The 27,999-nt window shown below is 40.0% G+C and overlaps 1 protein-coding gene across 1 annotated transcript; it reads right to left on the reverse strand.

The window, feature by feature from the left end:
• ECT2 (epithelial cell transforming 2) lies at positions 1-27,970 on the reverse strand. The gene is made up of 25 exons (XM_054282455.1): positions 27,897-27,970; positions 23,638-23,795; positions 22,566-22,645; positions 22,379-22,471; positions 21,293-21,475; positions 20,144-20,233; positions 19,113-19,220; positions 17,929-18,002; positions 17,675-17,805; positions 17,421-17,536; positions 16,763-16,825; positions 16,184-16,406; positions 14,538-14,674; positions 13,760-13,879; positions 12,670-12,738; positions 11,634-11,744; positions 10,616-10,712; positions 9,833-9,914; positions 8,823-8,901; positions 8,517-8,636; positions 7,104-7,242; positions 6,053-6,207; positions 4,071-4,178; positions 3,319-3,462; positions 1-121 (listed from the first exon to the last, which is right to left on the reverse strand). Exons 2-25 carry the CDS (start codon positions 23,765-23,767, stop codon positions 32-34), a joined length of 2,742 nt encoding a protein of 913 aa, XP_054138430.1. The 5' UTR covers positions 23,768-23,795; positions 27,897-27,970; the 3' UTR covers positions 1-31.
• Between the last annotated feature and the right edge of the window lie 29 nt (positions 27,971-27,999).

Below are 27,999 nucleotides of genomic sequence, written 5' to 3' on the forward strand. Positions count from 1 at the left end.
CTGCCACAGAGCAGAGCCTGCCCCACCTGCCTCACACCAGGTGGGTTGTGGATCGGCTTAATGTGTGACTCCTCTTTTCAAAGATCGAGGGAAGGCTGACCAAGGAAGGAGAATGAACACCCTGTTGGACAAAAAAAAAAAATGTTATTGATCATATATGAATCTCAATAGTGCAGCAGTCATTTCTCAACCTTCACATCTCATACAAGGAATGTGTGAGTGCAGATGTCAAAGATTGGCAGCTTTTGAAATTACTGATTCAGCATTTCTAGAGTTTGAACTTAACACATTTTAAAAACTGCAGAAAATAATTTTTTTTTCCTTATTACCAGTCTTGAGAGATTTGGAATGCAAGAACGTGTTTTTGAAGAGTGGCTGTTAACAAGTATTAGTATACATCTTGCATCACTTTTTGCAGTAATCTCCCTCCAAAATGAAGGCAAGATACACTATGATAATCTCTTAGAGAAACAGAGCTCCCCCTCCAATCCTGCAACTTTCTGTATAATCATCAGCTCTGAGCCCCAAATGAGATGCTGAACACATGTCTCCTTGGCTGCAGGAGGCAACAGACATCCCAGTGATTTGTCAGAGCTTGCTTCAGCTGTGCCTGGATGGGCACACACTAGGCAAGAAGCTGACTTTTCTGATGCTTGGAGAATAAGCTGCTTCTGAGACTTAATTACTGTGAAACCAACACATCAATATGTAGCACTAAAAGTAAACCTCTTTGGATTAGCTGAGATTTTATATTCTTTTCACATTAGACCTCAAGATACTTGCACAAGCAATCCTCTGTTGCTCTTAAACAGCCAGCCAAGCTTCTCAGCACATCAACAGGTCACGGTAGTTGGGCAGCATGTGCACCTGCATGCTCCAAGAATCTTTTAAACATATTTTGGGCAAGAAAGGGAATACACACTTTACTGTGAACAAGCCCTATGCTTGTTTATGGCATGTCCTCCATTTGAAGTCATTGGCAATATCTGAAAATTTAACCCTAAATTCCTCTCTATAGAGCAGCTCTTATTAGGCTTGAGTATTTTATACCAGGGTTTTTTTTATTTACAGATAGAGAATAAAAAACTAAAACCACAGGTAAAATGAGCTGCTCAAGACTTCCTTGCAACCAAGTTATTAAAGCTCTCAGAACTCTGGCCAGTGATTTACACGGCCTGAAACAGTGAGGAATTCAACTGTAAATCAACTAAAAGAAAAACACATTTAAAAGTTTGTGAAAAAATAAGTTTGCACCCAGAACCAGAACCACATGTGAGTGCTGTGCATTAGAGGATGTTAAAGAACAACCCTGTGCATTAGAGGATGTTAAGAAGAACCCAACACCACTTGAAGCCCTCTGTGCATTAGAGCTGTGCCATGCTCTCTTAGCTTACAGCACTCAGGATTCCTTGCTCACTTCAGTCAGGATGTGATGCACAGAATTTCCCAGCACCACGCTGGTTATCACCTCCAGCATCAGCACAGGTGGTAGAAACAACAGGGAAAGCACATGGTCTGTCCAAGGCATGACCATTTAAGCTTTCCAAGTTGGAAGAAGCTTTTGCTTCTAGAGCATTTGGAAGATGAGTATTTGGAGAGCCAGGACACAGCACAGGTCGAGGCTTGGAGCTTTGAGAGCTCCAATCAACAGAACTGGAGCGATGGACATTAACAGCACACTTGGCAGATCCACTTAGGCTGCACGTGGAAGAGGAACGAGCAATCTACAATTAGGAGGGATTTAAGAGTTAGTTCAAACAAGAAAAAAACCCTCAAGTATCCAAGATTTATTGATATTTTTACTCTATGGTTTTTTTCTGCACTAGAAAATTCCTACATAAGTGTAGGCTAAGATTTAATTTAAATAAAACCATATGTCTGAATAACAGCTTTGACTCTTAATGGACTCAGACAGGTTTCCTGCAGTTTTAGTTTCCTATCAACAATTGCACTGGTATTCCAACTTGAGGGGCTGGAATCCAAACCTCTTTTCCCCTCAACCATATAATTGAACCAAAAAGGCTTTATGCAAGTTCAGTGGTGTGTGGCGTTGGTTAAAAAATCACAACACATCATCTGCTGCCAAGCTGCAGCTTATTACCACAGGTGCAAGAGGTCTGGGAAGAATCTGAAATAGGAACATGATTTTGCAAGTTTCTAAGATTTTGTGGAAAACAAGTATTTTTGTCTGGGGTAGATATGCACAAAATGAAAAGTACATAACTTGTAAGTTCATGAGAAATGAGATACAGTGCTGTATCAAAATGAAGACAATTAGAAAGCAAACACAATTGTTGCCATAATCATAAGAGAAGGAAGAAAGTCTCTCTACAGGAAACTAGGCTATAGCCCCATTGGTAGATGATTTTTTTTTATTTCCTCTAAAGCAAGAGAGTGTGCTGTGATACTTCCTCCCTTACTGCTTCATATTTTCTCATGTGGGAGATCAGGGCTCTATCTTTATGTTGTACAATTTAATGGCCACTCAAACATACTGAATTACCTCAATATTGAAGTACTGACACATCAGGCAGTAATAGAAAGATGAAAAGGATTCCCTTTTTTTGGCCTTCTGTCCCACATACTACAGACTAGACAGTAGGTGTTTACTCATCCAATTTACTCAAGCACTATAATAAAAAGCAAAGATGATAAACAGATTCCTCCAAATCTAGTCTGCTTTACTAGACTGTATTAAGAAATTGAGTTTGGCCTAATGCAGCAGGAGAAAGCTGTAACAGGCAGCCAGGGCATAGCAGAGGAGTTGCAATATGTAGAACAATATTTTATTTTACCAAGTTTTCTTAAACATTTACGAGGAGATAATTCCCTTGCTGTTTACAAACTTGCAGGCTGCAGCATCTATGTTTCTCTACCCTTCCTTCCCAGTTTGTTTCACAGGATGTCTGTCATCTCACTACTTTGACTGAAACAGTCACCACACTATTCAGGGTTGTGCACCACATTCCTACTTAGTGTTCAAAACCAAAAGCATGAACCAATACAAGACTTGTGTTGAAACTTTCTCACTCTCTCAAAAGAGGAAACATATTCCATTCTGGGCAAAAAAGACTGGTGAGGTTTTTCAACTTAAATGTGTAAGGCAACCCCCAGTTTCTAGTGCATCAAGATTTTTCTGCATTTTCAGGAAGCAAGGCTTCTCATTAAACAGCTCTTGAAAAGAATATCCCTATGAAAGCAGTTGAAAATATTTGTTCCCCACTGTGGGTGTTGGAATCGCTAAAGTGAGAGCGGCAGCAGCCACCAAAGGAGTGTGATGCTGAGGTGGTGCCTTCCCCGGGGGCACAGCTCACTCACCGCCAGGGAGGAGGTGCTGGTCAGGCGGCTGCCGATGTAACTCTCGCTGGAGCTGGGGCTCCGCCCTTCCGTGGCGCTGTGGGACATCAGAGCCCTGCGCAGCGCTCGCTTGGGCGTTTTGGAGAACGAAAAGGCTCTTGTGACCTGAGGAGGTTGGCAAGTGGTTAAACACTGACTAAAACCAGGCTGTAATCACTGCTATTATACAGGCTGCCATTCTGAAAGTCTCTGGGATGTGTATCAAGTGTTGGTGGTTGGATCACAACCAGCCAAACACCCACATCTAAAGTGATCTGACTTCTAAGGGCTTCCCATCATCTTGCTCTTCTCATTCTGTCCAAATATGAGGACAACACAGGAGGGAGAGAGGAGGGCAGAGATTCAGGGAGGAGTCAAAGCAAGGTTTGGTCACCAAGGCTTCCTTACATCCCTCAGCCCTGCAGAGTCAGGCCTCCCCTCCTTTTTTAAGTTGCTTCTCAAATTTGCATTATATTTAAAAGACTCAAAGTATTAAACAGCCTAAGTTCCATAGCAGACTGAAAAATGACTACATAATACTTATGACTGTAATACTTAAGACTATATATACAGATATTTCAAAACCTTAAACACCCCTCACCTTCTTTCTTTAAGGAGATTATATTTAAGAGTTTTAGTTCAGATTAAGTTTTTCCTGTCACTACTGTAAATACTACAAACCACCTGAAAGAGAAATCCCAGCACAATTCTCTGGATAAAAAGCACCATCTTACCTTTTTTGATGTTTTCTTTATTGCTCTGGATGCTCTGCTTAAAGTACTGTCCATATCTTTAGTATTTACTTCAACTGAATCAGGATCAGCAACATAAATGAGATTTTCCTGTAGACAAAAATAGTCTTAATAATGGTCAAATATGAGCATTTGCAAAAATATAGTTTTCTAGTGCATTAGGTCAGATTTAGAGGGTTTAATAGGCATATTCCATATTTAACTCTTTATACAGTCCAGCAGCTATTTGTTTTCAAGCCATTCTGTTAGATCAACAGCTGGTGCAATCAGTTTGTGAAACCACTTCATCAGTAGTTTCACATTCAGTTTGTCTGATTCAGTTTCAAGTCCAGGGCTGACCAAATTAAAGGCAGTAGTTCTGAGGCATCCCCAGGGAGTTTCCAAGATAAACATTGCTTTATTCCACTGACACATCTAGCACATTTCTGAAGTGAAATCTTGAGAGCTGCAGCTGTCAAACATTAAGACTAAATCCTTTCAGCTTCAGTGCAATACATATTGCAGAATAGCCACGAGTTTTTGGGGTTTTTTCATGCCTCATTCTTAAACTCCAGCATTGCAAAGCAATCTCTGCCTACCTACTTACAAAGCCTGGGGGGCAGAGGGGGCACACATGGAAGTGGGAAGTTGCTGGGATGATTCTTGCTGTTTGTTGTCTGCATTTTGAGAAAACACATTTTACACTTAAAAAAAAAAAAATAGAAGGACCCCAGTCAGCAGCTTTATTGCCATTCCTAGGGCCTAAGGAAGAGTAGCCAAAGCCTTTGCTGCCACCAGGTGGCAAAGTCAATGTTATCTCCATTCACACGATGCTCTAGAAGTATAAAACCAGGCAAAAGTGCTTAAACTGAAGCTCAATTTGACATTTAAATAAGCAAGAAAGAAGTATTATATAGTTGGTACAGAAATTATAACTAATGGGATTCAGCAAAGTAGGTTACAATTTGTCAGTATGTGATTGAGTGTCTTGGGGCAAGAGGGAACTACACATTTATTACACAAAGGTGTAATTCCTGTTAAAAATCCAAGTTATATGTTACACAAAATATTGAAGATAGGCAACACACAGACTAAAGAAAATTAACACTTGCACATCAGCACTTTTCATACTCAATACCTGGAAGGGAAACCACAAAGCCCAACTCTCTTATTCCTAAGTCCCTAGACCCCAAGACACACAAAAATAAAACTAAGATGCTGTTTTCATGACTTAATTACCTCTCCTGTAACAAGCATGCCTTTAAAAATCACAACCAAACATGCAGAACATGAAGCATTTCTGGGAGCTTCAGCTGTATGTATTGCACGTATTTTCAGCAAATTGAGATGAGTGATATGCATAGACTTTTACATAATTAAAAGATCAGCTGAAAGCCTCTTGCTGTAATTGGAGAGGATCTACTCCTCAGATTAGTGGTTTTCTGCCTATAGAAAGCCCACACACTGAATTTCTAGAAGTGAGACAAGGCCAGTGCCTCCTTTATTTCACTGTTTTTTTATTTCCTTGTTTTAAGGTTGTAGATTTCTGTCTCTGGGAGGAAGATGCTTCATGTCTCTTGCATTATAGTGGAGATAAGGTGTAGAGCAAAGAACTCTAACAGAGTTAATCCAACACAAATGATCAACAACACTGGGATTGTAAATTCAAAGATAGCTGTGAAAGAAGCAAGCTAAATACAATTCTTGTTAGAACTGCAGTGCAGAGTTGAATCATACCTTTTTCACCCTCACAAATTAATTACAAATAATTTTTGATTTTTAAGCACTGCTTAGCTTCTGCACAAACTAACTTCCAGCCTGTTTCCTTTTCTACCTTTTAACACTCACTTGCAGGCATGTCAGCACAAATGTTTTCTGCTCTACTTTACCTCAGGCATGTCCACTATTAACTTCTTTCACTTTAAATGCTTAAAGCCAAAAAGAGGGAGAAGTCTCAGTCAGCAGCCTGGTTCCAGAGTACTTACTGCATCTGCTTTGCAAATCGTGTTGGCCACGTGCCGACACAGCATCTTCAGCCAGTCCTCCTTGCAAGGGTCTTCAGTTGTCATCTGGAAACTGAGCAGCTTGTTGTTGAGTTCTGTAGGTGGCCTCACCACTAAGGCAAAAGCTTTCTGGCAATCTACATTTTGTTTAAAAAAAGAAAAAGCATGGAGTTAATAAAATGAATAATATTTTTTCATTTAATTCAGAGGGAACTAGAGACAACATGAGTTGGTGTGATGATTTTGTCTTTATTTACACACTAGCTCTTGTGTCACTCGCAAGAGCAGAGTTGTGTCCACAGCCATCATCAAGAGGCTGCAATCAGCTGTTCAGGCAATAGCTGAACAACCAAATAATCTGCAGAGCAATCAGCCTCACCCACCCTCTTTGCCATTTCTCTTCTTAATTTGGTTTCTATGTTCAGGTGCTTCAGAGTACATAAAGTAGAACACATGATGTGCATATCCTCACAGTGAAACACCAGATCTTGCCAGGATAGAAATCTGGAAACTGGTGTGACTAGAGTCTTTGTAAGTCACTATCAATGCTGGAGCAGTACGGCAAAGAAGACAGAAATTAAGTCATCTTTTAAGATGCCAAGCACAGCTTCTCCTGAGCATTATCACCATCACCAGTTAGAAAAAAATTTGGTTTCACACCAACAGCACTTTTCTCTGGCCAGCCTAATGCTCTGGGCTGAAGTTTGAGGTTTGGTTTTTATTTTGTAAATCCAGAGCTGTCAAGTGTTTAACTCTGTTTATTTCACACTGCCAATTGGTTGGCTTATGCTAATGCCATCAGTTCTGCCAAATTCAGCATCCTGCAGCAATTCTCAAAAAGCCAAAAGGGCATCAGTACAAGGAATTCTCAAGCTCCTACAGAGATTCAAACAGAAGCTTTTACTAAAATCACATATCTAACATACCATACAATAAATACACCTTAGCATTCCATCCCACAACAGCAGAGCTTCCTCCTTCACACCCTGAAACACAGTTTAATTAGCTATCAGAGTATTCAAAACACACACACCTTCTGTCTCCCTGATGTCCAAGACTTTCTTGATCTGGGAGAGAGGCATGAGAACAACATGCTTGAGAGATGCAGGAGGCCTTGTGTGGCCATGGGGACTCTTGAAAGCTCCAATAACTTTATGTCGTTTCCTCGCAATCTGTGGTTAAATAAAATAGAAAGGGTCAGTTGGAAGAGCTCTTGACATTGTTTCCTTTCCTTTCTACATTTTTTAACTTTTTTGCCTTTTACACCAGGCACAGAAAATCTTGCTACTCTACCACATAAATCTTAAAGGAATTATCTTAAAGGAATTCACTTATCTCTCTATTCACTGCCTACAGCCCAAGTGGCCCAACAATGTTTGTTACTTGGCCTCAAAACACTCAGCTGAAAAATACAATGAATTTTTTAAAACTACTTAGAGAGGAAGTAATTTTGCATTATAGACCTCAATTCTACCCTGCATAACAAAAAAGGGCCCTTTGAAATCCACCACAAGGTAGTCTAGATTTAAACAGAAAAGACAACATCTATATGCATGAACCAACATAAGGTGTGGTGTGTTATGTCCTAGAAATATCACTTGCTGTTGCTTATGCATGCAGCCACTGAGCAGGCTCTGCATAAAAACATGTGAGGTACTTGTGTGCTAAAGTAATGCATCTTATTTGTCTCTTGTCCAAGAGACAAGCCAAGAAGCTTTATTAAAAGTGGTTTTATTTTCCTTTCCATCCTTTGAGAAATGATGAAACTGAGTCAACTCAACAGGGAGAGTTCATCTCTAGTCACAAGAACAGGCTTTTCTAAGTGCTGCCTAGGACAGCACTAATTTTGAATTATTTTAGAGTTGGTCTTCTGTGAAGACAGTGTTCTTCACTGCTGAAGACAGTGAAGTCTTTACATGAAAGTGTCCTTTATAAATTCAGTTCTTCCACATTAGTCTCCACAACCCAGTCAGATTATTCTTCCCCTCTAGTTCTTCCTAACATATTTTCAGTTTAAGGGATATATTACAACTTTGGTTTTTTGGTAGCCTAAGAACAGACAGATCTACCAAGGCCCACTATTCACTCCCATTATATACAACTAAACTTAAAGAGGAAAAATAACCTGATGAGCCAAAGACTCCAGCACTTCTTTATCCATTGGTGCTAATCAAAGTGCTATTCAGATAAACATTTTTTGAACATATTAATCTGCTTTTATGTTTTTACTCTGGCTGCAAGGCATAAAAGGCTACATTAACACCTCTCAGCCATGAGAGGCTTATACAGTAGTTAATGGAAAAGAAATATCAGCATGTGTTGACCTATCAGCAATCTGTGACTTAGAATTCTGCCTCAAAAGGTCTTAAATTCTACTTATTTATATTCATGTGTAATGTCAAGCCTTTTACAGTTCAGTTCATGAGATGTGCTGGTATCACCTTACCTCTAGGCAATCATTGAACAGAAAGAGTGTGACCTGCTCTCCCCTGTCACAGATGTCATCCCCAAGTGCCACAGTTTCCAGACGCTGCACCAAGCTGCGGTGGGAGGACAGGAGATTGGCCTAAATGACAAAAGCAAAAAGCTCATTAAGCATTTAGTTCAAGGACTGGATTACTGCTTGCTTACAGCTTAACACTGGCAATCTGTTTAAACCAGCACTGTTGCATTGTAACCTCACACATTTTTGCAAAGGGAACAAAGTACTGCAGGCATGTAAGAGATCTGCAGCTTTGGAGAAATTACTTACTGGACATCCATCCACTTCATAGACAACATCAAAGAACTGCCTTTGTGCCTCTGTTTTTCTTTTGTCTTCATTAATGTGTCTAAGGAAAGCATATTATATTAACCTTCAATAGCAAGCAACAGTAAATGGATGCAATGCATTTTAGACATACAAAAATAATAAAGCTAAGCATTCAGGGATAGAATTTACACAGCAGCACTTGCCACATTGGCCTGAAGAAGTGAACAAATACCACAGGAAATCACATAGGAAACTTCAGCTCTAGAACACTATTCTTGTCATGTTACCAGCACTTGACACACCAATCAATTAAAAATAGAATTCCCGTCCTCTGCCATGCAACATTTTGAACCAGAGACTGACACAACTCAGTTCTTTACAGCCTGCATTTTGTCTCCCCCAAATCAGGACTGCAGCTCACCAAGGCACAGATCCAAGAATAATTACAATTTAAAAGTTGTTGTTAAAACTGGACAAACATTTACCCAATTAATGCAGGAGATCTTGTTGCTGGAGACATACGCTACACTTCAAAAGAGGTGAGACTTACAATCTAAACAACTTCAGCTTTCAGCTAATTAACTCATGGAACAGTGCCAAGAAGAGCTAATACAGCACCAGAAGAAAAACTAGTCTCCCACCAAAAGTCTGTCCTTTCAGTAGATATGCATAGAAGTAGGATTCAAAGACAAAAAGCCCAGTTCTTCCATTCCAGAGGGAAAAGATAAAAATAAGAGTTGGAACAGAAGAGGGGACTGGGGACAGTTCCTGCTGAGGCAAGGGGTCAGCAGAAGTTCAGGTACAAGTGCTGGGGAATGTCACAGACTCCTTCAGAGCTCTGGCACAGAATACCAAAGTGACAACAGCAGCCAAAAGGAGGCTGAAGAACACCTACAGTTATGTTTACTTACTGTTCCTTGTGGCAACATAACACTGACAATTTAGGAGGAACAGAGGGATGTATCTGCAGTATGTTTAACAGTATGTTCCACAGAATCAACATGACTTACGTCATCACCTCCTTTAATGATTCAATAGCTCTCTCTAGAGTTATTTTATCTGGGTTCTCTTCTGCTGTATGCTTCTTAATATCTACAATTAAAAAAAATAAAGAAATACAAACTCCATGCATATTACAAGTGCCTGAAAAGAAACATGAAAAACTCAAACTTAAACTGAGTTAAGATAAGCTGATTGAAGACATCAGATCTACTCTAGAGTCCAAGTAGCACTGATTAAATGGGGAACTAGGCTGAACCAAAGCTGTCCAGACATCTCATTAAGAAATAAAAACCACATACAATACAGAAACCAAACCCTTAAACTATTAAAAAAATTGAGGTGCAGAGACAAGCACAGAAGTCTTTTTCCACCTGAAGCAAAGGGTGATGTGGATTTTTTATTATCTTTATTAACAAAAGTATTATTACAGCAAGTGGTTGATACCAGGTGGAACACATGAAACTGTGAGCCTTGTCAATATGAATTGCTCTCTAGTTTATGTTAGTTTCATTTGAATCTCAATTATGTTCTTGTTTGAAGAGACAGAATTGTCAGTGCAAACTGTTCCTCTATCTGTATCCTGCATACAAATGTATGAACAAGTGGAATTTAGACAGAATTTATGCTTTCTTCAGTAGTGGGTCTCACTGACTGCCAGGAGTCATGGTTAGCTCACATAATCAGGCTTGGTTTAGATGAGAAAAGCTGTTTCTAATGATGACAAAAGGTAGACATCTTGTGGTTTTAACACTTTCACAGATATAATTTTTATTAGTTTATCTCTAGGTTACCATTCAGTAGTAGGGCAACACTGGGCAGCCTTTGCACAGGACGGATAAGGAGCTCAGCGAGGCTTTGGCGGCCACATTCAGGTTTGGCTTGATTTATCTGGGGAAAAGAAAATGTTTACTTTTTTTTTTTTACACACATACATAAGATCAGAGAAAAATTCCCTTCCTTGAAATTAGCATTGCTATATAAGTGTGAGAATTGTTTACCACAGTCATTAACAGAGCATGTTAAAAACCACACTATTCAAAAGAGCACAGTGATTTATATTCTCAGAATGTCCACTTTTAAAGGGTCCATATCAACCCTTCAGCTCTTGTTCCAGCTGCTAATGTGGAGTGGGACTGAGGATGACCTGTTCTCTTATTTGTTCCCCATCTTTTAAATATCAATACTTGGATGCAATTCCTAGTTCCTCAGAAAACACAAGAAACTGTCAGTGTTTGACACTTGACTGTTTTGATATGGGAGTTAAAGCAACACTGCACTATTAACAGTACACACATATCTGAAGAGATCAAGAGTCTTAAGGCTCATCTTCAGATAACTTTCTTTGAAGATCATTTTCCTGTTAGATCTCCACTGTTGGGCTCCTATTCATTAGTCACAAGAATGCTGAGAAATTCTACCTCCCTGGAGCTTCACAGCTGCCCAAGGAAAGTTAAAAGCTGTTTCAGAAATACAAGTCCACAGGGAGGGGACCAGCCAAAGCAGCAGCTCCAGTTATCTTCACAGAAAAGAGAAGAGATGTATTTGGGAGGAACTTTTTTCCAGCAACAAATGCATATAATCAAACCACTTGAAAGCTGTTTAACAGAGAAGGAACTCAGACTTTTTCTGAAAGGGTCTTCTGAGGAGCTTGAGGGATTGAAGTTCAAATCTTTCCTATTTCTGTCTCACCAAGAGGTGTTTGCATTTCTTCAAGCTTTCAAAATTTCACATTCTTCCATCTACTGCATTCAGTAGAACATGGTAACACTCCCCATGTTCTACCATAGAGTTAGTTCTGCAGACACTTACCTTTAGGAAGGCATGAAACCTTGGTTTCTGCTTTTCACATCTTGTAATCGTCTCCTTGCTCATTTCAAAGAAATTCACAAATGGAGGGTATGTTTTCAACAAGTCTTTTGACTGAAAGAAACAACTGTTAGGGCTCTGCTTTACATATTATGTATCCTTGTACATATGTTCATATGCCCTGAGCCATACAAAGCTGCTCAAAGGCACATTGCAATAAAGAATAATAAAAAATGTGTTGTAAACCCATACGTGTTCTCAGAGCAAGTTAAGACATTTTTGCATGCCAGATGCCCCAGATTGATGCTGCTGATTAAACTCAGGCTGCTCTCACCAGCATCAAGCAAACATGACAATCTTAAAAGCTGCTGAGCAGCTCAAGTGGGAGGCAGGTTGACACCTAGCAAGAGGCTTTTGGTGACAATTTTGGAAATTTCAGACAGGTACTGTCACCAGTGACTGCAATCACCTTTTAAACCACCAGAAGCAACACCTTAGACTGAAAACTTTTGAATGACAAGCACTATTTGTCTCAAAATCATCAGATCAGCAAAATAATCACAAGATACCTAGCACCTATTTATGTTAAAATTCTTTGCAGTCCCAGACTTAGCCTTCCTGCTCTACACAGGACTACTTATTCACTTACATGTTTCAAGTCCTGAAGAAAGAGCATAAGTTTGTGAAAAGTTATTTTCTTAGCTCTTTACTATTGATCAGAGGCAGCAGATGGCTAAGGGCATGGGAAGTGGCTTTTAATGTCTGAGTAAAAAGTGTGTCTGTAGCATTGCAAATTACAGTTCTCAAACTGTAGCTATTTATAGTTTTAATCCTTCATACCTGTGAATAGACACACACACTAAAACTTGACAAGGATTGTATCACTTAACTCAACTAAAAAGTTTAAATAAAAAAGACAATGATACAAGTTGGAGCTCTTTCTCAGCAGTGCTTTGCTTGTGTTTGTTAGATCTTAGAAGGGGATTGTTCATAAGGCAAGATAATTGTTGTAAGCATAAAGAAAGAAACAGGAACTTACATATTTGAGAATGATGTCACCAATACTTTTGCTTTCAGTCCAGTTTATCATAAGATCTTCCAGATCTTCCTAGAATACATGCAGGGATGGGGGGGAGAAAACAAGCTGAGCATAAAGTGCATAAAGCCATTAAATGGGATGACTATTTTGCCAAACACACATCATTAGGTGTGGTTTTGTGCTGACAAAACAGGCAATCCTAAAAGCTGTACAATTTCACATTCAGCCTACTGAGGGCTGAAAACAAGAGATGTCTGGCTTACTGAACATGTATATATAGCTGTAAATCAGTGCAAGTACAGCTTGGCAGCATGTCAGGACTAGCCAGCTCTGCAGCAAGATGACCCTGCTGCATCCAGCACAATACACAACACATCCCAAAGGAATACTGAGAAAGGATACACAGAAGACAGTTGAACCAATTCTAATTAAGACTGCACAACTTATCTAGGACTTAAGTCTATAAGACAGGATTGAAATAGAACTAGGATAGATTCCACTTACTTGCTACACCAGGGTGTCAAGGAAAGTGAGACCAAGCCTGTTAAGCCTATATGAGCTTGATAAGGATCAAGCTCAATCACCATCAGATAATAAGAGGGACAGGAGGGCACAGCTGAAGGTTCAGGATTCACCTTCAGTGAAAGGATTTATCACTAATATTGGTTTGTTGCTGCCACTGCTCATATCTTTATAACACCAAAGATGAAGGAAAACACAACTACATCAAAGCAACTCTCTGCTGCAAGTGACTTCAATTTGCCACATGGACACACAGCTCTGCTTTCATCTCTGTCTCAGTGGGCACACATCAATAGCTGGTGTGATTAACCAGACTGGACCCCACTGGTTGGAAAAAAAAAACAACAAAACCTGTACAAACAAATCAACCACGTTTCAGGTAGCCTGCAAGTCTCTCTGCTTTAAAAGCCAACAGAGAAATGCTGCAGGAATAGGCAGATGCCACTATTTGAAAGAGTGTATCAGCACCAGGAAGAGTTTATACCTACACAACAGACACTGAAAACACACAGAAAAGATTCAAAGTGTCTATGAAAGCTTCCCCTGCAGGGGAGAAGGTGCAGCTTGCCTTGATTTTAGTGTGCACATCAAGAATATCTGGAATGCTGCCAAATATGGTCTTGATCTCTTCCTGTGCAAGGATTGGTCCCCCAAGCTGTCCTTCCTTCTCCAAAGGAACTTGAAACAACTGATGAATTAATAAAAAAATGTTAATGTCCTCCCAACATTGTGTTAGAAATAGCTATGAAAGCAACAGTATTTTCCTTTTGGATCATCATTTCCTGCAGTCACAATCTTGAGATGTCTCCATTCAGCAAGAGTGGGTTTTGGAGATACAAACACTTAGTTTGATACATCTCTACAGCATAACTCCCTCTCATCTCTTTCTACTCACACACATCTTGGCTCATTCTTTAAGGAGATAATCAGCTGCAATAGAAATAAACTTTCAAGAAATTAAGCTCTTCCTGTAAGTCGTTTGCTATTCTGCTCCTCTTGGGATAACTTAAAAAAAAAGATTTTTTTTTCCCTCTGCCATCTCTCTTGATTCACTAATATCTAAAATATTACTCAATAAGATCTTATTTTCCTGACACTTCCAATTTCCATATATATTGCAATACCCCTGCAGATCCCAGATTAGAAATTGTATTTTCTAACCTGAACCTGAGTATTTTTATATGTCAGTAAAATTACATGAGACTGTTTATATTGTCATTTTCCTATGAAGCTTTGATGCACCCAAGCCCTCAAAAGCCTGCAGATCACAGATTGAAAATATTAATCAATATAAACATTGGCTATCTTATTACATTTGACCTGGACTGGCTTTAAAGCCATCTTACCTGAATAATTGTTGTCAGAATATCAACATAGTTACTTTCTGTCTGATACAATTCTTTTGCAACCTGCCATCTTGCAGACTGCTTGAGAGGAAGAGGAGTGGAGTTTTTGGAAGGTCTTGCACAGGATTTTGGTGTTTCTGATGAAGAGATATCCCCAAAAGAAAAGAGAGCTTTATTACAATAGAGTCCCTAAAAAAAGATCACCCTCAAAGACAAAAGAAAAAACTTCAGAATTTTTAAGTGAAGATAAGTATGGGATTTTTTTTTTAAAGGCTATATTCTAGAGTTATCAGGGCTCTTCCAAGAAAATGGCTCTTTATTACAGCCTACTTATGGAACAACAGTAATACATTATTCCTCAAAATTAGATGGAAACTAATAAGCCATTTATGGGCAGGTCAATGACTTGACCCTATTATTAGTTCCTTATTTAGCAGGAAGCCATGATTAGGTGCTGAACATTATTTATTTATATACTAGTACAAAAGTGCTTTTCTACTTCCACTTTGCCATGCAAACAATTATCTCTCAGCTGCCTGCCATCCCTGCATTAAGTGTGTAGCTCAAAACCATTTACTAAAATCAGCCCTTGCACATACCACTTACATTTCTTCCCACAGAGGGAAGGAGAAAGGCTCAAAAAAGTAAATTTCTCTTAAAGCTAAAGCAAAGGTGGACCTGGAACAATTCATGAGTTTTAAATGTTTGCTCATGTCTTGGATCTCAGAGACCTATGTCTTTTTTTTATATCAAAGCTCACTACTGCCATAGCTAACAATGAAATAAATACCTTACCTGTTGTTTCCAAGCAGCAAGTTTTGAGACTGACTGCTGCTGTTGGATTAGAAGAAAATTCCCCACCATGGGTAACAAGAGCACTAGCATTACCTAAGAAGGCTGATCTTCCCTGAATTCCTTCTGAATTATCACTTACAGGTTGTGCCTCTTTGGGAGCTCCTATGTGATTTGAGTTTGCCTTTTTGAAGCAGTAGCAGCTCCAGATAACTCCTCTATGACCTGTTAAAAATCACTTGTGGTATCAGCTTTTAACTAACCCAAAATTTTGCAGTTCCTCTCTTCACAAGCACCACGTGTAGATATTTAAAACTCTGTCCATTCACTCAAAACCAATTGCTGATTTATATTCTTGTGAAGTTTTAGACATGACAGTTTGTTGGCACAAATAGTGTAGCCTCAACAGAACATTTCAAAGACCTTGGAGTGGGCCCTGCAGGAATTTTCCCTTTAACTCGTCTAGAAAAGAATCTTCGTCCTCTTTCTTCCAAGTATCCTATGGAGAGTATTTTAGATGATTTACTGTTGACTATGCTGCTAATTTGCTACAGACTTCCAGCAGAGTATTTCAAGCACTGTGGATTAACACTCAACTGTATCCCTATTTATCACCTCCACATCTATTCCTTCAGATATGAACACGCTTACTGTGATGACAAGAGGCAGCTTGGCCTCTTGTGTCTGAACTCTTCACTCCAACTTTTTCCTCCCCACTTTGAAAAGGGAAAAGCCTGGAATTACATTGCAAATCTGTAGCAGAACCTGTAAGATTTCCCTACCACCACCATTTCCACTTGCATGCAAGAGCTGCTAAGCACTGAGTGTGGCTGAATGGAAGGTTTTAGCTCTACCTCCATTGGCAGTGCTTGACTCTGGAGTGTTGGAAATATCCAGCAAGGAGCCAATGGAGAGGGAATGTTCGGCTGAGGGGCGTTTCCGAGGAGGGAAGGGGGACAGGTCTGTTTCCCGGGTCAGCTGGGCCAGAGTCTCTTTCAAGCGGCGCCGTTTGCGGTTGCTGTTGGGCGTGCTCAGGGACAGCAGCGACACCGACTTCTTGAAATCGGGACTCTCTGACTGCAGGGAAAGAAAACTTCATTCAGGGCTTTATCCTCTGTGTCCACTTCAACTCAGTGCAGAGACTCACAGAGACAACACACAACACAGCAGGAAACTTCTTAGGGAAGCCAAGGCAGAACAGGTGAAGCTTTTTGTTTCCCTTTCTAAAATAAAAACCACCAAGTTTTGTTTGACTAAAAGTAAAACTTTGGGAAGCAAAAAAAAAGTTTCTATTCCAAATTAGTACTCTATGTATAAAATTTATAATGGATTACCTGGAACTTAAATGCTGCTTTAAAACATCTGATCTCTGGCCCCACACACACTATTTTACCACCAAAATATGCTGTGAATTGTGTGAGTGTTCGACATACCTTCTCAAATAAATACATGGACTCTCCAGCTCTGGCATCCATTTGAATGCTTCCCCAAAACCACTAGGAAAAGAAAAAAAAAAAAAAAAAACCCACACATTATAAACACATGACAGAGATTTACCCAAAGTTAAAAATATTCAAAATAACCAATAATAGTTACACAGTTGGCAAGTGTGGTGGTGTTTTCAGGGGTTTTAGGATGAGGGAAGAGACAAGAATGTTGATTTTATGTTTCAGAAGGCTTGATTTATTATTTTATTATATATATTATATTAAAGCTTGATATATATTTTATGATATATATTATATTAAAAGAATAGAAGAAAGGATTTTATTAGAAGGTTAGCTAAGAATAGAAAAGGAATGATAACAAAGGTTTGTGACTGAGACAGTCTGGGCAGCTGGACTGTGATTGGCCATTAATTAGAAACAACTACATGAGACCAATCACAGATCTACTTGTTGCATTCTACAGCAGCAGATAAACCATGATTACATTTTGTTCTTGAAGCTTCTCAGCTTCTCAGGAGAAAAAAATCTTAAGGAAATGATTTTTCAGAAAATATCATGGCTACAGGCAAGGAAGATATTTTTTTCAGAAGAAGAACACACAGTTCTACATAGCAGCATTCTCTAAAGAATTTTCAGCACTAACCTCTTGCTTCACAACATAAAGTTTTTTTAAAGGTTCAAATGGAAGATCTTTTACTGTACTTTCTTCAACCACCAAGTGTGTACACCTTTCATCACCAACTGGTAAATAATGTCCTCCTAGATTAAAAAAAAAAAAAGGCAAATAAGCAGGAAAGAAGATTCTTGTTAGAAATTAGTATCTCACTTAACAGTTCTGTGGCATCTATCATCATAAACTCCATCCCACTCTTCCCAGAGGTTTTCATAAACAATCACCTTGCATTTCTGTCATTTCTTCCATGTTAGCTTTCTCATCATCAGAGAATCCCAGGAAACTTAGCATGCAGTCCTGAAAGGGAGGAACCTTGAACTGGTTTCTAAAATCATCATCAGCTGCACAGAAATCACTGAAAGAAAGAAAATGCACAAAAAAGTCACTTAAGTGGCTTATGTCAATATTTAAGGAGAAGACCACAACATTTCAGGTGAACAGGATGCAAAGTGAAGGCTGAAGGAAAATAAACACCTACATTTCATTCCTTTTCTCCCATGCCTTATAAATCCACTCAGCTTTCACGATAGGAATACCAAGACTTACAGCAATCTACAAAACAGGAAAAGCATAAGTTGTACCAAATATTTCCATTTAAATCTTTCCCACATCAAGAAATATTTGTAACCTTCCTTTTACTTTTCAAGACAGATACTGCAAAAAGTGCATCTATTCCTTCAAAAGCCATATTCAACTGCAGCTCCCCAGAGTTAGAACATATGAATTCAGGGACTAGGAAATCAGATCAATAGCTATTTTGACATTTCCTCAAAAGTGCACCATTTTGTTAGTCTGATATCCTTCATCACTCAAAAAACCACAAAATCAAATCTCTGTTCCAGCGGAATATGGGATCTTTTTTCTGCTTTTGATACTTTGTATGAAGAAAAATACCCCATCCTGCTTTTATCAAAGAAAAAGTGACTATTTGAAAGGTAACTGCCATGACTGCTTGAGAGATTGTACAGTTTTCCTACATTTTCTTCTTTGAGTTGGCAGAAAGGAGTGTTTGAACAGAAAGCAGGACTTCTCTTCCAACTACAAGATTATAAAGACAAACAAAGAAAGAAAAAAGCAACATCCTACCAAGAATTCAAACCAGGGAGAGTCAAGAGGCATAGACATTGCTACATCATATTAAATAGTACAAAAATCTATAATCTGTTATTTACTTCTAAACTTAAGATAAGTGTCCCAAGTGATTCTCTTTTAGAATCAGAAAAGAAAAAGCACACTCATGTCTATTTATGCATAAAGGTATATTTGAATCCTCACCCATAACAAGTTTTAAATAATTTTTAGAAGTCATGCATCAACTAAGGAATGAAGTTTTCTACAAGTTACCTCAGAGTTTATTGTTTGGATAGACAGAAGCAGGCATTTTTTCATCATTGTCTTTACTACTGGTACCATCAATATTTAATCATTTTGGATCTTGTTATTTACTATACTTGTCTGGTTCAAATTTATGTTATTTAGATCTCCCACAGAGACACAAACATGCCAAAGCTGAACACCAGACTGAGATGAATTCACTATTACAAGTTATTGCTGTTAGTACAGGAAGAAGCAGCAGCTTCTGAGCTGAAGTATAAAGAACAAACAGTCTACAAAAGCCAAATTCCAAAGATTGCTATGAAACACCAACTCAAGCTTACATACTCTGAATTTGTCTCCATGTGTTGAGTTTGCCACCAGATGAGTAACTTTTGAGCTAAAGTCCCTTCTAATAATTCCACCCATGTGATGAACCAAGGTCACAAGCTTAACCTGAAAAATGAAGATGAAAAGTTTTCAGTATCTTTTGAAGAGCGAGTTCAGTACAAAAGTGGTTTACAAAGCAAGTTACAGAAGGTTACATTAAAGGCCTAGAAATAGAAATACTCTGATCTGTTCTTAAAACAACTTGTTCACATCGACAGAAGATTCAGCTTATACATCAAAAGAGCTATTAAGATTTACTTTTATTTCAACATTTATTACAGCCTTGCTGTGTAGCCTAAGACTATCCAAGCCACCAGTACTCTCATGATCATCACACATAATGCCTTCACCTTTTCCCACATGTTAGATTTGACATTTTCCTTGCTGATTTAGTCAATTTAGATCAAACCTAACTAACCCCAACACCAAGCAAAGGCTTTTGGTTTGGGTTTGGTTTTTTTCAGATGAAGATGTGGAGCCATATTGTTGATTCCCAGGTGTCCAGTAGGGAAATTAGATGGCAACTGCCTACTGAAATGGAAAAGCCACGTGCTAGAGTATCAAACAAAGAGTAAAGTCCTGATAGCACAATATCATGACAAGATCACATGCCTGCAAATGCTCTGAACAGAGCTACAGAGATTTACTTGTTTATTTTACTACATGTACCAAAAAAAATGTTTACACTACTGGGTAAACATCTTATCTGAAGCCTCAAACTACAGACCCTTAAGCCCTATTGTATTAGAGCAGCTTAATGTCACTCAACCAAAAAGTGACCAAAAATGACAGACAAAAGGACTTGAACAAAGTTTTGTTCCCATCCTCAAATATCACTGCCTCTGGACTTGCAAAACCCAAAAGAACAAACAATTCATTCTCCCCATACAAGCCTGAGTGGTTAAACCCTATGGGTGATGGAACAGAAGAGTATCTTGAAAATATACTTTACATGGTTTTACCAATCCAAAGAAGAATGTGTTACTTACTAACTCATCTTTCTTTCTGAATCCTGTAAAGCACAGTACCAAGTTCAACATACTTGCACAGTACAGTGGACGGCAGGAGAAAGGTAAAGGCTGAAAACAAGAGGAAAGCTCATGAGTCAACAGCATGCTGCAGCCATTAAAGTTTTCACATCACCTTTAATACACTGCTGTTATTTCTAGTATTAAAAATGCATCAGACACTAGTCCAGGTCTGTGTATTCAGTTATATCTTAGCTCCAGGCCTGCTGATAAAGTAACTAGAGCATCTTGAAGTTCTACAGGTAGCACTCCATCCTTTTATTTCCTCCCTGGTCCATCTGCTCCACATTACAACTTTGGACATATAAAGTGATTACTGGAGAATCATTTGTATGCTGCCTTTCCCAATGGCACAATCCTAACTGGTGATCTTGGATGTCACAGACATCTTTTGTGAAAAATCCTTTCTTTAGGATTTTTCCTTCTTCTGGGAAGCTGAGGCCCCAGAGAAAGAATGTAAACAATGGTTACCTGCTGCTGTGGAATGCAACAGGTGCACCTGTGATTGGCCCATGTTGCATGTTTACAATTAAGGGCCAATCAAAGACCAAGCTCTCTGGGACAGAATCAGAGAGAGCTCCTTTGTTTATTCATTCCTATTGTATTCTTAGGATAGATTCAGCTTATACATCAAAAGAGCTATTAAGATTTATTTTTATTTCAACATTTAAAAGAGCCTTGCTGTGTAGCCTAAGACTATCCAAGCCACCAGTACTCTCATGATCATCACACATAATGTCTTCACCTTTTCCCACATGTTAGATTTGACATTTTCTTTTCTCTCTCTATTCCTTTTAGTATAGTCTTAATGTAACTTATATAATAAAATAATAAATCCAGGCTTCTGATCATGTAGTCAAGATTCTCATCTCTATCTTCACCCCTGAAGAACCCTTGCAAGCCCAGCAACACTTGTCCCCTTACCCCTGTCTGCCTGCACTCTCATTACATGCAATATTCTAACACAGCACCAGAAACTTGCTTGTCTCAAAATTCTCTTGCTAGGAATGTTTATAACTGATTGGAAGAGCAAGAAAGATTTTACTGTGAACTCTTAGAACTCAGTGCAGTGGGGAGCTAACTCATGTGATTTCAGCAGGAAGCACCCACCTCTCCTTTCTGTGCACAGTGCAGCACGACTGGTGGCCCGATGACTCTGCAGTCTGCCTTGCAGAGGTTGCTGAAGATGGGAGCTTGGAAGTCTGACACAACGAAGATTGTCTCAAATTCAGGGGAATCAGAATCTCCAAGCTCTTCTATTGTGTCTGTCTTTATGTAGGGCATTTTAATTTCCTTGATGCACAGGGGTGAAAGGGAAAGCATTACTCAGGTAACATACTTGCACAAGTGTAAAATTCAACTGATGTTTATTTTGGAGCATTAGGAAAATGTGTGATTCATATTTCAGAGACAGAGTTAGGATTTGTGAAAGCTGAATGCAGTGCACTGTTCTTAGCATAAGAATAGCTATGAACTGCTGCATGCTTTAAGACTGAGTGTCAAAGTAATTGCTGCTTTTGAAGAATCAGAATTCTGGTTGCTTAAGCAGTTTATATATCAGTTCACTCTGATAATGTAGCACTGGAAGGAGCTAGATAGAAAAAGTACCCTAAGCTCAAAAGCTAAATGAAATTTCAGACTGTCAGAACAGCTTAGGGTACTGTGGGATGGTACTAAAAAGTAGCATCCAGTTTGCAACAGCAAGCTCCATGCTACAGAACAGAAATAGGTTTTGTTCATTGCTTGATATTTTTAAGTGGTTAAAAAAATTTGTCCATTCCATTTTCAAACACTAGTTCCAAACTTTATCTCTTATGCCTTTCACATCAAGAAATGGAAAAGCATTTCTTGCACTTCAGGTTGAATGCAGCTTTCAATTGAAAGAGAAGTCCATTGACAATTACAAAGCCAGTTCATAGCACAAACTTATGTGTGACTGAACACAAGCATGCAGTTGGATTATCCCCATGGATATTGTGATGCCCCTGTTAGAAAACACCACTAGAAAAGAGCTACAAGTGTTACTCCATATTTTAAAAGAAGTGCTAATTTGATGAGCTGTGACACCATCAGAACCATTAGCATATATTATGACCATTATGCCCAATTAATCCAAATTAAAGTGTGTGCACATTTCAGTCCCAGTGAAGTGTAACATGCTGCATGCAATTACATGTGCTGAATTGCATGACATACCATATGAATAATACTTTTTATTAGTTTTTCTTCTGATTTATCAGGGCTACTTTCCTTTATCTTTATAACAGGTACTTCCATTATCTTAATGGTCTGTGGAAGAGGAGAACTTTAGTATAGAAGCAAATTGGTTACCACAAGTCTGAAGGCATAACCTTCAGTGATGTTTTATCTCAGGCCCACATACCTCCAAGGCTTTCTGAAGCTCCTCACGTTTCCCTGCTTCCTGAACCAAAACCACTCTTGTTTCTATTTGAGGCATTTCTTCTGCTCAGAGAGAAGCAAGGATATTTGTATTTTAGCAGAAAGATCTATGTTATGTCTAAATCAAGCAATAATGTACACAAGAATACAGGCAGAGTAACCTTTCAAGATTCCTTATCAGGAACAATCCTGAAAATAAATGTAACTTTAAGAAGAGTGGCCTTTAATTAAGGCATACCAAATTGACTTTGAGCCCAAACTTTCAAGTATGAAGTGAAACAAGAATCTGCAATTCATTACCAGTCAAAACAGAAACATAAATCAAGGGGTAGGGAGGAGGAAAGAACACCAAGCAAATGAAAACCCCCAAAAATTACAGGCTTAATGCTTGTAGCAGAATTAGATACCAAGATCTGCTGGAAAATAGACAGCTGGTATCTTTTCTAGTTTCTGTGTTCCTGGCTGACAAGGTTCATTACTTTCTTGGTAACTGTGCAGTTACCAGGAATATCAGAACTGAAACTAGATGCCTTGTTTTTTTCCTTGCATTAATAAGCCTTCAAAATATTAGGAGGAAGAACAAGTGTTGCCTCCATGTCATTTACATAACAGACCCCCAGCAGATTTTGGCTATTACCTTGGAGGAAAACATTGGTGGTTGTTTTTTAATTTCAAGATTTGTTATTGAATTAATCTTGGGCTTAAGACTATTAATCTCTCCACCTCTCTACCTTATTAATCTGTCCACCTGTACATAACAGAGCAGCTGCAGTTTCCAAACACTGATGTCAAAATGTCACCTGCAGTGATTTATTCCACAGAAGAGAGATCAAATGGAACTGACAGCTTTCTGTACAACAGCCACAAAATTCATTCAATTTGGGCTGTAACTCCAAATGTTCTTAATGAAAGGATTCCAGATCAACACCCTTTTCCCTACTCTATGTACATTCTGGAGCTCAAAGTGCTTTTGGTTTTTCAAAACTACTAAATACCAACAAAGTAATCAGTCATTGCACAAACCAAGCAGTCTTAAAACAAACTCCCCCCCTTACCTTCAACATCCAGAACAGTTGCACGGAATACATTCTCTTTGGAGGTTTCTATCATTTTTGACTCAAGAACAGAAGAATCAGCCAAGAGGCTCCTCCCAGTTTCAGACACCAGAGTACTGCTGTCAGCCATGATTATGCTTTGTTTCTTTCTTCACCAGCTGCAAGGTGCAGGGGGGAAATTCAGTTACAGGTGCAAAAAGCTCATTCATGAGTCCTATGACCAAGGCTGTCAGAAGTGACTTCAGAAAACAAAACATTTGGGCTCTTACTGAACTCCCACTCACACTGATAGAGCATCAAGAGTAACACAACTGATAGAAAAGACTGACAACAAAGCTGTTACAGAAATGGTTCTGTAATTCATCTGCACAGAGGGAACTGCAGCTCTGAGCACAGGCAAGCAAGAACCCAAATGCTCATTTAAAAAAGCTGAACCACAAAGCAGGAAACTAAAAGCATTTGTTTCTTTCAGTGACAAACTATTTATAAGCTACAGCTGAGACTAAAGTTAGCATTGTTGATTTGAAACATCAGCAGAAGAATTAGGGTAAGCATAACATCTTCCTAAAACCTGATTTCTCAGGTGAACTGGCTAGAGAGGCTGTGGTTAGAAATGAGCACCCAGAGAGTAGAGCCAGGATTATTTACTCTTAGAAAAATTAAAAAATCTTGAGAGTCTCTGCAAAGCTGATATGCACATACATGTCCAGCTGTATGGTCCTGAATTAACTATGATAGAGTAGAAGCAGCCTTTCATCCTCAGATACAGAGGCCTCCTCTCCTCTCAAACACCCTGATCTGTGCTCTCTCTCTCACAAAATGTGTAGAAAAGAGAAATGAAAAAAGTCTTTGTGATAAAGAGACTGTACTTCCTAAAATTGTTTGTGCAGGGACACTGAAAACTGAATTAAATTCTACTATGCCTGAAGTAAGAGCTGAAAGAGTCTCTTCCACTCGAGAAATTGTAGTTCCGAATTCAATTCAAACGTGTCGAATGCATGGAAATTCTGAGAATTCCTTTTCAGTAAAGCAAAAACTTCAGCCTGAAGCCTATACTTTTTTAACCATTTCCTAAAAACCCTCTAACTTTATAGATTCCAACATTAGAAAAATTAGAAAAAACCTCAGTCTGAAGCCTATACTTTTTTAACCATTTCCTAAAAACCCTCTAAGTTAATAGATTCCAACATTAGAAAAATTTAAAAAGCTTGAGAGTCCCTGCAAAGCTGATGTGCACATACATGTCCAGCTGTATGGTCCTGAATTAACTATGACAGAGTAGAAGCAGCCTTTCATCCTCAGATACAGAGGCCTCCTCTCCTCTCAAACACCCTGATCTGTGCTCTCCCTGCCCATCAGCCTTGTCACCTACTGCAAAGGCAGAACCTCAACCCTCCCATTTCCTGGGAGCCACCTCCCCAAATCCTGCAGCACAAGGATTGTTCTCAGGCACATACCCAACACACAGCCCCTTCTGTGCCACACAGGAGGCAGGCAGGGTGAGTTCCTGTGACTCATCACACACCCAGGTTCCAGTGTTTGCACAGTGAGATCAGGAGTTACCCAGAGCAGCAGCTACAGCTGAGCTGCTGTTGAATAATAACCCTTTGTGGCACTTGAACTGGAATTGTTCTGTGACTGCATGTGCCCTGTGGAAACAGCAGCTACACAAATACTGCACTGGAGCACTGTCTGAAAGAGGACTCTTGAGGCAGTAAAACCCCTAGAGAACAGCACATGCTATTTCCCAAATTGGGTAATGACCATCCCATTACACAGCAAAGTCAGAAGGCAAAAAGCAATGGGCACTTGGGCATAGCAGCAATACAGAAAGGACTGGGACTCGTGGAAGGGATTCAAATCCCCACAATACACAAGTTCCTAATGCAGTGATGAGCAATAATCAACACCACAAATCTATCATTATTCTAGGCATATTCAACTCCCAGATTTGCCACCTGAGTTTCAGTTTTCAGGTCACACACAGCTGTGCAGGTCCATGGAGCTGAGTTTCTTAAACGCATGCCTCAGTCACGCACCTCATTTTTCTCAGAGCAAGAGGAGAGAGTGACCTCAATCCTGAAAAGTCTTTGGGGAACCCCCGGACCAGAAAGTTACAATGTCACCACCAGGAGCTGTAACACAGTTACCAATTCCTTTGGCAGTGGTGGAGGGAAGTATAATCTTGGCAGATTCAAACCAGATCGCTAATAATAATTACCACAAGAACAATTACAATATAAATTTAGAGGAAAACAAGCCCTCCGGTTAGAGGCACAACTAAACTTAAATCCTAGAGATTATTTCCTAGAAGTCTGAGACATCAGTAGAGTTATTATTATTATACAAAGTAAAATGTACTCACAAAGAACTTCATTTTGAAGAAGCCCAGACTTTGGTCTAGGCATTGATTTTCTTTATGAATTTTTCTAATTTATTTATTTCTAAGGTTCCATCCTGGGTGTGTTTAAAAATAGTCCTTGTTTAAATAATAGCAATATTTGTCACTAAACTGACAGACTGATAGTGCCAGGATGCAGAGGAGAACAAGCAGCACACACAGACACGAACACAACAATTTTCCCTCACATAAAGAGCAAAAGTCAGAACGCCATCACTACAGGCTTCTGGCAGAGCCAATACCCCACAGCATCACACTCAGAAATGACCTCCCAATGATTTGTGGAAAGCCTGAAGGACACAAACCAGCCACAAACCAAAATAAGTTTAGTAAAGCACGGAAAGGACAGTAAACACCTCCCACGCTCCCATGTCCCTCCCAAGGAAGCACCCAGGAGGGTTCCCGAGCTCTGCAGGGAGGTGGCCCAGGCCAGGCCGAGGGGCCGCCGCCTCCCGAGCCAGCAGGTGCCGCCGGGCCCGGGGCTCCGCCCTGCCCAAGGAGCACAGCCGGCAGCCTGAGGAGCCCCAGGACAGCGCCGGAGCTCCCACAGGAGCCCGACGCACCGGCCCCGCTCCGGGAGAGCCGCCCGCACCCCCAGCCCCGGTGCCCCCTCACCGCCGGCGCCGCCCGCCGCCATCCGCCATCAGCGGCCGCCGCCAATTCAAAAAGCGAGCCGCCGCACTCACACCGCCGCCCATTGGCTGCCGGCCCCACCGCCCCGCTGTAAGCCGCCCCCTCATTCGCCACGGCCGCGAGATGCCCCGCCCACTTGCCCTTCCTTTTCGGCAGCACTGCGCCCTTGTCCCTTTCGGATTGGTCGCTGCATCTGCCACTCAGGCGGAACGCGCTGCCATTGGCTGTGAGATATTTCCTGGGCAGACGCACAGCGCTTGTTGCGGTCGGGCGCAGGCTGCTGAGTGGGCGGGGGGGACGAACTCTGCGCTGATTGGCTGCCGCGGGGTTTGAACGCTAGCAACGGCGGCGCCTAGAGACCCGGATGGAGCAGGCGGGGCAGGCGGAGCGCTGCCCTCACGGCCCCCTCACGGCCCCCTCACGGCCCCCTCACGGCCCCCTCACGGCCCCGGGTCCAGCCCTCCATACCAACCCAGGGGACCTGGAGAAAGCCGCTGTGGTCACCGCAAAAATATTAATGCTGCTTATTAAAAAAAAAAAAAAAAAACGGTGTGCATCTCTTGTAGTGAGTTTCAGAATAATCAGTTCGTAGGAAACAGGAGCTGTCGGGAAAATACGACTGGTCAAGGTGAAAATCAACCAGCTGACTCCACAGCAGCAGCCCCGAAATAAATTATGCCAAATGTTTAAACTGTGCTTTTATTTTTAATTTTCCCTGATACTAAAGCTTACTGGTATGGAAAGGGATTCTTAGGGGCTCAGTATCCTGGAACCTGATTTAGCACAATGTTTCACTGCAAATGTCAACAAACTCCCAATGTAAATACAATGAAAGATACATTTTGTATTTCTAGAATGTTCTGTTATCTGCCAAACTGAGTTCTTAGATCATCCAATTTTTTTCAGTTCAGGCTTTTTCATTATTGATCCAGCAGCTGCAAAAGCCCATTGACTTTTTATGGTTTGAAAGAAAAACAAAATAGGAAAAGCATAGGAAAATGATAATGAGTGTTGTTTATATGGATATAGATTTGCTGATGAGGTACACAGAAATTAGGACTATTTTCCTGAGGAAAAGATTTCAGAATAACAGCCTGGAAAACAAGGAGGTCACTTCAATGTTGACACTTGTGTCCAATTGTTACACAATTACACAAGCCCTACAATTACTTTATTTCACATTGGCTAATTTCAATGATAACTTACAGTCAAAATCCACCCTTACCTGAGGTCCTTTTGTCACCTTCGAGTACCCACTTGGGCCATCATTTTGCAGTTCCAGGCCAACTTTCATTGGATTTTCCACTGCGCACTTTTAAATAAAAGTC

This window comes from Melozone crissalis, unplaced genomic scaffold, assembly GCF_028551555.1.
Source record: "Melozone crissalis strain CALT ecotype California unplaced genomic scaffold, PUWL_Pcris_2 ptg000034l_1, whole genome shotgun sequence".
Classification (NCBI taxonomy): domain Eukaryota; kingdom Metazoa; phylum Chordata; class Aves; order Passeriformes; family Passerellidae; genus Melozone; species Melozone crissalis.

Excerpts from the sequence above, each read along its gene's own strand:
- ECT2 (XM_054282455.1), bottom strand. The coding sequence starts at position 23,767 with ATGGCTGACAGCAGTACTCTGGTGTCTGAAACTGGGAGGAGCCTCTTG. Across the intron at positions 17,537-17,674 it reads AGAAATGACAGAAATGCAAG|GAGGACATTATTTACCAGTT; the intron begins GTGATTGTTTAT and ends TTTTTAATCTAG. Across the intron at positions 7,243-8,516 it reads TGTTCAATGATTGCCTAGAG|ATTGCGAGGAAACGACATAA; the intron begins GTAAGGTGATAC and ends ATTTAACCACAG.